Source organism: Babylonia areolata, chromosome 4 (genome assembly GCF_041734735.1).
Source record: "Babylonia areolata isolate BAREFJ2019XMU chromosome 4, ASM4173473v1, whole genome shotgun sequence".
Lineage (NCBI taxonomy): Eukaryota > Metazoa > Mollusca > Gastropoda > Neogastropoda > Buccinidae > Babylonia > Babylonia areolata.
In genome coordinates, this window is record NC_134879.1 from 5,384,679 (window position 1) to 5,395,858 (window position 11,180).

Genomic DNA, 11,180 nt, shown 5'->3' on the forward strand with positions numbered 1-11,180 from the left:
CTATAATCATAAACGCCGGGGTTTATCTGAGTTGGTCGGATACACCGTCTTGTTTTAATGTGTACTGTACAAATTTCCGCTTTTTTTCTTTCTTTCTTACGTCACCAACATTTGCCCTGTTTTTATTTTGTATTTGCTTTTGTTTTTTTTGTTTGTTTCTTTGTTGTTGTTTTTTTTGTTTTGTTTTTTTAATTTTCATCCGTAGGGTCAAGGACATCGCGGCAGAAGCCTTATCATAAGGTCTCCGCACCCATGGCAGACGCGACGGCCGGTTCCGGAAATGCAAGGATGATTGTAGAGAACCAGAACCAGAACCGGAACCGGAACAAGGGAGAGGTGAAGCTGATCATTCTGAGTTACATGAGGAGCGGGTCAACGTTCACCGGTGACCTCTTCAACCAGCACCCTGAGGTGCTTTACTTCTACGAACCCCTGTGGTCCTTTGATTTCCACTTCAAGAAGGGGAGAGCTCTGTCATTCCCAAACGGACGGTCAAGAATGTAAAAAAAAAAAAGCTCTCTCTCTCTCTCTCTCTCTCTCTCTCTCTGTATGTAGATAGACACAGACAGATAGATAGATAGATGCATAGATAGATAGAACTGGATAGATACATGTGTGTGTGTGTGTGTGTGTGTGTGTGTGTCTGTGTGTGTGTGTCTGTGTGTGTCTGTGTGTTTCTGTGTGTGTCTGTGTGTCTGTGTCTCTGTCTGTCTGTGTGTCTGTCTTTCTGTCTGTCTGTGTAATAAGATTGTGGAACCAGTTATTTGATGAAATATTTGACACGTTTTAGTCATTTCGTGTAGCCAGTGTGGCCGTCAGACTAGGAAATCAGCGCTGTTGTTTTCTGACATGAAATCTCTGAATGCAAAGATCACTTATTTTCAAATTCGGAGAGATGATATCATTATTTGTTCGGTCTCTTGTCATGAAGATCACTTGTATTATTAGAGATGAGTAGGTAACACCAACATTAGCTTCACAGTCATACATTGCGATATAAGTCGTGAGTTTTGAATGCCTTTCCTCTTTTTCTATCTTCTTTTCTTTTTTTCTTTTCTTGTGTGTGTGTGTGTGTGTGTGTGTGTGTGTGTGTGTGTGTGTGTGTTGATCCTATTCATACCTTTATCCTTTTCTTTTTATTTCTTTTTTTCTCTCTTTTTTTTCAGTTTAACTGAGTTTTTAATTGAAGATGTTTCCTTTTACGTTGCCGTTTACAGCACCATCTGCATTTCCGTGTCTGTCACAAAGACTTTCGTTTTGAGACAAGACGACTGAATCGTTCAGTTTCAGCTCCACTGTCTCATGGAGGCGTCACCGCGTTCGGACAAATCCATATACGTTACATGACATCTGTTAGGCAGATGCCTGACCAGCAGCATAACGCAACGCGTTTAGTCAGGCGAGCACACACACACACACACACACACACACACACACACACACACACACACACACACACACACACAGATATATACGTATATACATATACTGGTATATATATATATACGATTGTGTATCTTTCAGCCGAGATAGGTTTCTTCTAGGTTGTGGAGTGATGACCTAGAGGTAACGCGTCCGCCTTGGAAGCGAGAGAATCTGAGCGCGCTGGTTCGAATCACGGCTCAGCCACCGATATTTTCTCCCCTTCCACTAGACCTTGAGTGGTGGTCTGGACGCTAGTCATTCGGATGAGACGATAAACCGAGGTCCCGTGTGCAGCATGCACTTAGCGCACGTTAAAAGAACCCACGGTAACAAATGGGTTGTTCCTGGCAAAATTCTGTAGAAAAATCCACTTCGATAGAAAAAAACAAATAAAACTGCACGCAGGAAAAAATACCCCCCAGAAATGGCTGGCACTGTAGTATAGCGACGCGCCCTCTCTGGGGAGAGCAGCCCGAATTTCACACAGAGAAATCTGTTGTGATAAAAGAAATACAAATATAGAATTAGAATTTTGCCAGAGGATAACACTGTTACATGTTGCCACGAGTTCTTTCTGTGTGCCATGTGTGGCCGCACGCGGGACCTAAATTATCCATATCATCATGTCATTACCATTATCGTCAACATCATCATCAGCAACAGCAGCAGCAACAGAAGTAGTTGTAGTCGTACTAGTACTGGTAGTCGTAGTAATAGCAGCAGCAGCGACAGCAGCAGCATCAGTAGTAGTAGCAGCAGCGGTAGTTGTAGCAGCAGCAGCAGCAGCAACAACGACATCAGCAGCAGTTGTAATAGTAGTAGTGTTGGTAGTGGTAGTGGTTGATAGCGGTGGCGATGACGGAAACGGCAGTAACAGACAGTAAAGAGTGGTAACTCTATCCATTCACAAGGTGCACAACTTCAAGTCGATGCTGCTTACGCTACCGATTCAGCTAGCACACAGGTAAATAAAAGGTAAAACCACCAAGGCAACCATGTGTTTGTTCTGTATTGTCCGTGTGTTCTGTGTGGCTTGTTCAGGATTAAAGAGGCTATGCCAGTCTTGAATGAAAGCTAATTTGTGTTTGCACATTTCTTCTGCCTTTGCTGCTGTGTACACATGTCAAATGATCGGTATAAGGACAGGCCCGGCACTTCGTTTTTTGAGGAAGTGTCTGGGTTTGTTCCAATGTACCTTTTATTCACCTGTGTGCTAGCTGAATCGGTAGCGTAAGCAGTACTGACTTGAAGTTGTGTACCTTGTGAATGGAGAGAGCCACCACTCTTTACTATTTGTTAATTGTTTCATCTCCTGGCCTCTTTATTTGTTAATTTCCATTAAAAGGGCTGTAGCAGACAAAAAATGATAATAATAAATAGATAAAACGCAGTACAGTGCAGGCACGCTATGGTAACTTTTCATTGACAGACAGACAGACAGACAGACAGAGAGAACGCTCGTTGACCATTATTTTTTTTCTCTCTGTATCTCTGTATCAGGAGGAAGGTGGCAGAATGGTCATCAGTCCGCAAGGGTCTGGGTTCGGATCCTGCACTCGCCCTTTCTCCTGGAAAACCGAACTGAACGTCTAGTCATTCGGATGGGGACGATGAACCGAGAACCCGTGTGCAGCACGCACTTTGCGCACTGAAAAAGAACCCATGGCAACGAGAGCGTTGTCCTCTGGCCAGAAATTCTGTCGGAGAAATCCATTCGGATAGGTTCACACGTATATAAGCATGCACTCAAGGCCGGACTGAGCGAATTGGGTTATGCTGCTGTCAGGCATCTGCCCAGCAGATGTGGTGTAGGGTATATGGATTTATCCGAACGCAGGGACGCCTCCTTCAGAAACTGAAACTGAAACTCTGTGTGTGTGTGCAGAAAGTACAACGAGAGCGACCCCAAGCAGCTGAGCTCCCTGCAAGAGGACACTCTTCGCTCCATCTTCTCCTGCCAGTTCACGAACGTCAACCACAGGGTGCTGGGGGCCATGGCACAGACCTTCTCCGACGTGCACACCAGGAGACTCCAAGACTACGCACGCTGCTACCGTCGCTACACGAACTGGCAGGACTGCTGGCGGAACTGCCTCTGGAAGCTTCTGGACGTTTGTCAGGCGTCCAGGGTGACTGTGGTCAAGACTCTGCGGCTCGGGATGGCCCAGGCCCTGAACCTTCTGGAGGCGGACCCGGGGGTCAAGGTCGTCCACCTGGTCCGTGATCCCCGAGGCATACTGAACTCCAGGCAGGTGACGGGTATCGGGCTGAGCAGCGGAGAGACGGCTGGGGAGCTTTGTTCCAGAGTTCTGCAGGATGTCCGTGTGGGTAGAACTATCTGTGTGTGTTGCGTTGTGTTGTGTGTGTGTTTATGTGAGTTGTGTTGTGTGTGTGTGTGTGTGTGTGTGTGTGTGTGTGTGTGTGTGTGTGTGTGTGTGTGTGTCTGTCTGTGTGTGTTTTCTTCCATCCCAACAGGCATTTCATCATCATCATCATCGTCATCATCATCATCATCGTCACTATCATCATTATCGTTATTGCATCCCGGTCAGTGCACGTGATGGGTAAAGGATGGAGAGTTTTCCCAACAGATGTGCAGACCTGCTAGTGCCTGAACCCTCGTCCTGTGTATACGCATGTAGAAGACGGTATGCGCACATTGAAGCTCCCGTAATCCATGTCAACGTTCGGTAGGTTCTGAAAACAAGAATATACCCGGCAGGCCCCTCCTTCCCCCTCCCAAACGAAAACAGAATATGACTGCCTTCACGGCGGGGGTAAAAACAGTCATACACGTAAAAGCCAACTCGTGCATACGAGTGAACGTGGGAGTCGCAGCCCACGAACGAAGAGGAAGATTGTTATTGCGTGTAACTTTTTTTCTGGGGGGGAGGGGGGAGGCGGGGAAGGGTGGTGGTGGAGGGGGCGGGGGTTAATCTTACTTTTATATACAAATATGTATATATATATATATATATATGTGTGTGTGTGTGTGTGTGTGTGTGTGTGTGTGTGTGTGTGTGTGTGTGTGTGTTGTTCGTTCGTTCTTTAGTTTAACGTCTTTTCACTGTTTCACTGTAAGTGATATTGTGTGTGTGAGTGGGTGTGGGTGTGTGTGGGTGTGTGTGTGTGTACCTCATATCTTATTCCTGGAAAGTGAATTCAATATAAAACGGACAATGTTTGCCAGTTTTATTAACGAGTTTGGATTTATGTTGTGTATTCATAAAGGGCCTGTAAAACCTAGAGCGTTTTGGGTGGTGCTAGAAGTTTCTATACTGCCACTGGACGCTTCTCTCGCAGGATTCCGTTCCAGTTCGGACGATGTACCCAGGACGAATCCTTACCGTACGTTACGAAGACCTTACGGCTGACCCCCTCGGCTACGCTGAACATCTTCTCAAGTTCACAGGACTAGATTTCAGCCCAGAACATCGCCAGTACGTGTGGAACATCACCTCCACAAAAGAAAACATCAGGAAACGTGTTGGGAGCTTACAACGGGGAGATTCCAAATCAACAGCAAGTATGTGGCGCTTGCAAATAAAGTCCGATTTTGCTAACCAGGTGGATCAGAAATGCTCCGCCTTGTATCAGCTGATGGGTTACATGAGTCTGTCTGAGGAAAGCGAACTCAGAGACCTGAACCGTCCTTTTCACACATACTGTAGTGATGTGCCAACACCATTACTGTGCATTCAGTAATGTGTTCAGACAATCGAGGTGCAAGTACAACTGGGGAAATAAAAGAAAGAAAAACAACAACAAGAAAATAACAACAGACTTTTTCTTTTCCTTTTCTTTGTTGTTGTTGTTTTGTTTGTTTGTTTGGTTGGTTGGTGTTTTTTGTTTTGCTGCCCCATCATCTGCACCGTTTCAGTGGCATTACTCCCACGCCGCTCATTTAGATTCCCCCATACACGGCCACACCCGGGTTCGTCCGTCACAGTTCAAGCGTCGGCAGTCCGAAGGGAACCTTCGATGTTAGATCGCCAGGAGGCCACACACCAGAGGAGACCCTGCACTGCTGCTGAGACACTTCGGTGGTGTTCAGTGGTGCCTGTTCTGATTTAACGTAGGACACCACCTACTAAGCCCCCTACTAACGACAATAATGACTACGTCGCGGAGCCTGACTGAGTGAGCGTCCCTCCCAGAGTGGAGACCGCCACCACGTCCCTCAAACAACAGCTCCCTATGAATCTGCCGACACTGAAGACATTGACAGGACTCACCCAAAGCACGGAAGTGGAGAGGCATTGAAACTGAGGTCACCATGAGAGCAGGGCATGAAAGGCCACAGACTTTGTGACTTTTATTGTTTTATTGTTGTTGTTTTTTTTATCATATTGTTTTGATAATGATGAAGGAGGATGACGATGTTGCTATGGAGGTCCATGTTGGTTTGGGACTGCGTGACAAGGCTGTGCTCTACGCTTCCTGTCATAACGATATCCCGGCGTTAACCAGGCCCGAGAGACACAGACACTTGCAGTGTTGGTCAGGTAATTAGAGCAACACACCCAAAGACGCATCCTTGAAGTGGATGACACTCGACTGTGTGGTCCCAGTCTCCCCATTTAAGCCCACAGCACACTCAACTCTGGGTAGGAGCCGGCCAACTCACGGGTGGGCTTTTGCGTGTATCACCGTTTTTACCCCGCGGCTCGGCATGTAGGCAGCCATACTCCGTTTTCGGGCGTGTGCATGCTGGGTATGTTCTTGTTTCCATAACCCATCGAACGCTGACATGGATGACAGGATCTTTAACGTGCGTATTTGATCTTCTGTTTGCCATATACACACGAAGGGGGTTCAGGCACTAGCAGGTCTGCACATAATATTGACCTGGTAGATCGGAAAAATCTCTACCCTTTACCCGCCAGGCGCCGTTTCCGAGATTCGAACCCGGGACCCTCAGATTAAAAGTCCAATGCTTTAACCACTCGGCCATTGTGCCTCTCTCTCTCTCTCTCTCTCTCTCTCTATATATATATATATATATAGAGAGAGAGAGAGAGAGAGAGAGAGAGATTTATCTATCTCTCTTTCTATATATATATATGTGTGTGTGTGTGTGTGTGTGTGTGTGTGTGTGTGTGTGTGTGTGTGTGTGTGTGTGTGTGTGTGTGTGTTACCAATTAATGTGGAACTTGAAGCTCACAAACGCCGAGGAAAAAGAAAAAGAAGAAGAGTGTCTGATGCGTGTTGAAAGAAAGACAGGGAGAGAGGAATGTACACGAGCAAGAGCACGTCACCCCCATTCGTGTGCGTGTGTGTGTGTGTTTGGGGGAGTGTGTGTGGGGGGTGGGGGTGGGTTCTGTCTGCAAGTGCATTTGTTTTACTATCGAAATGGGTTTATCTACAGAACTGACTGAAAGAGAGTCAACACAATAACACTGGACCGTCACACCGTGATATATAGGATCACTTCAATCGAACTGTCTCAGGAAACAGCGATTCAGTGTGTGTGTGTGTGTGTGTGTGTGTGTGTGTGTGTGTGTGTGTGTGTGCAACAAAAAGTTAATCTGACAATAAATGGTTTCAGTCAGTGTGTGTGTGTGTGTGTGTGTGGTCATATACCACATGTCATGCTACGCCCAGTGATTTAGACGGTATAAAAGACAAAATAAAGAGGATTCAACAGATGAAACAATAAGATGCAAAATACAATACATGCCTTGCCTTGCCTTGCCTTGCCTTGCCTTGCCTTGGTCCCTTTGCTCCGTGTAGAACCATCGCGGCACCGCGATGCTGACTCGTGCACTGGCCTTCTCCATTCTGGACGATCATGTGTGAATGATTGTTTCAGCAGATGTCAGCCTTGTCCACTCTTCACCGTTGTCAGACCAGTTTTTCCTTTGTCTGCCCTCTACCGTTCCTTGGAGGAGGACTTTGACAAGGCCGTTTGATCATGTGGTATGACCATACCATGTCAGTTTCCGTTTCTTCACGATGGTCAGTGGGTCGTCGTGTGGTGCTATGTGTTGAGTGATGGTCAGTGGGTCGTCGTGTGGTGCTATGTGTTGAGTGATGGTCAGTGGGTCGTCGTGCGGTCCTATGTGTTGAGTGATGGTCAGTGTGGTCCTATGTGTTGAGTGATGGTCAGTGGGTCGTCGTGCGGTGCTATGTGTTGAGTGATGGTCAGTGGGTCGTCCTGTGGCGGTGCTATGTGTTGAGTGATGGTCAGTGGGTCGTCGTGTGGTGCTATGTGTTGAGTGATGGTCAGTGGGTCGTCGTGTGGTCCTATGTGTTGAGTGATGGTCAGTGGGTCGTCGTGTGGTGCTATGTGTTGAGTGATGGTCAGTGGGTCGTCGTGTGGTCCTATGTGTTGAGTGATGGTCAGTGGGTCGTCGTGTGGCCCTGTGTGTTGAGTGATGGTCTGGCGAACTTGTTCGTTGGTGTTTGATATACGAGATGCCCAAGATCTTTCGATGGCATCTTTTTTCCACAGCTCGGATTTTCTTTTGCAGTTCTGTCTTGAAAGTCTATGTCTCGCAAGCTTGCAGATATATGGAAAGGTAATGCAAGCATGAGTATGACTTTGTGCCTGATGGTGATTCTGCTGTCTTTCCATATGGGCTTCAGTCTTGCCCAGTGCCACAGCTGTTTGAGCAGTTCTTGCAAGAATTTCTGGTTTGGAGCCCTCGTCACTGATCATGGCACCCACATATTGGAAATGTTGGACAGTCTCAAGTTTCTGTCCGTGACTGTTTATGTCCGCTGTGATGCTGTTGGACATCAGCTTGGTTTTCTCAGCGTGTATCTCCATCCCATATTTTTGGAGGCCTCATCAAGCTTTTTTTTTTCCCAAGGAGACAAGTTCTTCTCCGCTTGCCAAGCCATCAATGTCATCTGCAAACCTGAGGTTAGTAACAATCCTTCCTCCAATTCTTATAGTGCCAGTATGATCTTCAAGGGCTTCATTCATTATTTCCTCCAGGAAGATGTTAAATAGGGTGGGACAGAGTAAGCACCCTTGGCGGACCCCGACTGAAGTGTAAAGCCATTTCCCTATAGTTCCCTGGACTAGTACGGCGCTGGTTGCTCTGGCATATATTATAGCTGTTGGGTGATGTTGATCAACTTCTGACCTATATTGAACTTTTTCATTGTGGTCCAAAGTGCCTCATGCCAGACTCTGTCGAACGCTTTTTTGAAGTCGACAAACACGTGATAGAACTTCCTCTGGTGTTGGAGATGATTTTCACATAGAATCCGAGGGTTGAAAATCTTTTCTGTGGTGCTTTTTCCCTGCCAAAATCCTGCCTGTTTCTCTGCAATGATCCTGTCTGCCTGGGGCTGTATTCTGCTCAGTATCACTTTAAGCATGGCTTTGCTGGAGTGACTGATAAGACTGACTGCGCAGTAATTTTGACATTGCTGGGGGAGAATTATAATCATCGATCAGCAATTGCGTCCATGAAGTTGGCCATTCACCAGTCTTCCAGATTTGGTTGCAGATGACAGTAAGCACATCAATCACTGATTCTCCTCCATTCTTCAAAAGCTCAGCTGGGATGTTGTCCACTCCTACAGCCTTTCCGCATTTCAGTGATCTTATCACAGACTCTACTTCTTCACGGGGAATGTTGAAGTCGTCCTCGTTTGTTGGCTGCTGGCAAATTACGTTTGGATCAACTTGATTCTGGAAGTTGTATAGTTCAGAGCAGTACTCAGTCCATCTGTTTACCATTTCCTCTTCTTCAGTGAGACAGTTGCCGTCTTTGTCTTGGATTGTACTTACTTTGCTTTGTTTCTGTTTGGTGAGGTCTCTGACAAGTTGGAATGCGGTTTTTTTTGTTGTTTGTTTTTTGTTTTTTGTTTGTTTGTTTGTTTTGTTTTGTTGTTTGTTTTTTGTTGTTGTTGTTGTTTTTAATTGTTGCTGGCAAGTAATGTTTCAATGTCCTCGCATTGTTCTTCTACCCACTGTTGCTTTGCCTCTTTTATTTCCTTCCTGATCTTGTTTATTTCTCTGTATTCCACCTTGCATTTATCCGTGTTCTTAACTTCTTTTCATGTCTCTTCTGGTGACACACAGGTCCAAGATGGTTTCCGTGACCCAAGGCTTCGATTTCCCCGATACTACTTTCGCTGTTTCCGTTAATATTCCATTGAAGTTGTTGGTGATGGCTTCAGAATCTTCTTCTAGGAGGAGCAGTGGTCCAAACTTTCCTCCAATAGATACCAGAAATTCTTCTACAGTAGAAAACAGAAAATAAAGAAGACTGAACACATGAAACAATAAAATGGAAAAATACAACACATACATTACCCATATATATTTTTTTTGATAATAACACATAGGGTGCATTCATATTAACACACAAATAAAGGGGAATACACAAAATAGTAAGATGCTCACGTTATCAATAAAATACTCCAACTTAATCAATAGTCACATAAACCTAAGAGATGTAATCATAATATACATACATCGCGGTCATACAATGTAGCACCCCAGAGTATAAAAGTAATGTACACGTTCACACACACACACACACACACACACACACACACACACAGAGAGAGAGAGAGAGAGAGAGAGAGAGAGAGATGAGAGGTAGGGGTAGACAGGACACAGGCAGAGGGAAAACGAGAAGCTTTATTAACATATATTAGGTCTGAATTTACGAATGTGGATAACACCGATACAGTCAGTCAATGGTGTAATTACGACCCCGTACAACCTCGACTAGCACAATCCATATATGAATGTTTCAAAGAACACGTCACGTTTTAATTAGAACAGCTTACCTTCAGCATTAAGGTTCGTTCGTTTTTTTCTTGTTGTCGTTGGTGGTGGTGTTGTTTTTTACCCTTTATTGTTGTGTCTATAAAACTTTCATTTAGGTTTTCATGACACACACACACACACACACACACACACACACATATACATACACGCACACACACACACACACATACACACACGCACACACACACACACACACACACACGCACGCACGCACGCACGCACACATACACACGCACGCGCGCGCGAACACACAGAGAGAGGAGGGGTGGGTGGGCGGAACACAGGCAGAGAGCAAACGAAACGAGAGAGCGATGGAGGGGCGGGGGAGGGGGGGAGGGGGGGAGGGCCAGGGTGGAGATCGATACGGAGTACACCCAGACTTGATCATTGTCGTTTCATTACCCATTTTGTTGTCCACAATACCTGCTACAAGACAGGCAGCAGCAAGGCAGGCTATTTTCCTCAGAGCCGAATTCAAGACTGAACATACCACTGATACTTCTCTCACTCAGCTTCTCTTTGGCCATGGCATGGTGCCAGTTTGATCCAGATACACGTGTGTGCACGTTGTCATAGCAACATCACCCCCTTCACCCCCCGACACCCCCTCCCCACTTCAGCCAGTGGCCTTCGGTGTTGTCACCCGTGCCTGAGCTGACTGAACGATAGCCCGTTTTGACAGACCAATGTGTAGCAGTTACACACACACACACACACACACACACACACACACACACACACACACATGAGCCCAGGACCATATACACAAGCGCGCAGACAGTCGAGACCACACAAACACACGCACGCGCGCGCACACATACACACGCACGAAAAGGCGCGCACGCGCACACACACACACACACACACACACACACACACAATGCTCGCACGCCGACAATGAGCACTTACACAAACACGCACGGCACGCTCCCGAACGAACACACCCCTAATTAGCTAAACACACGCGCACACATGCGGTTAGTCACACACTCACGCT

General features: G+C 46.3%; 1 protein-coding gene across 1 annotated transcript; it reads left to right on the plus strand.

Annotated features, from left to right (window-relative positions):
* Window positions 1-252: 252 nt before the first annotated feature.
* LOC143281374 (carbohydrate sulfotransferase 1-like) lies at window positions 253-10,836 on the plus strand. Its single transcript, XM_076586578.1, has 4 exons — window positions 253-500; window positions 3,311-3,749; window positions 4,729-4,951; window positions 10,760-10,836. Exons 1-4 carry the CDS (start codon window positions 253-255, stop codon window positions 10,834-10,836), a joined length of 987 nt encoding a protein of 328 aa, XP_076442693.1.
* The last annotated feature ends 344 nt before the right edge of the window (window positions 10,837-11,180 follow it).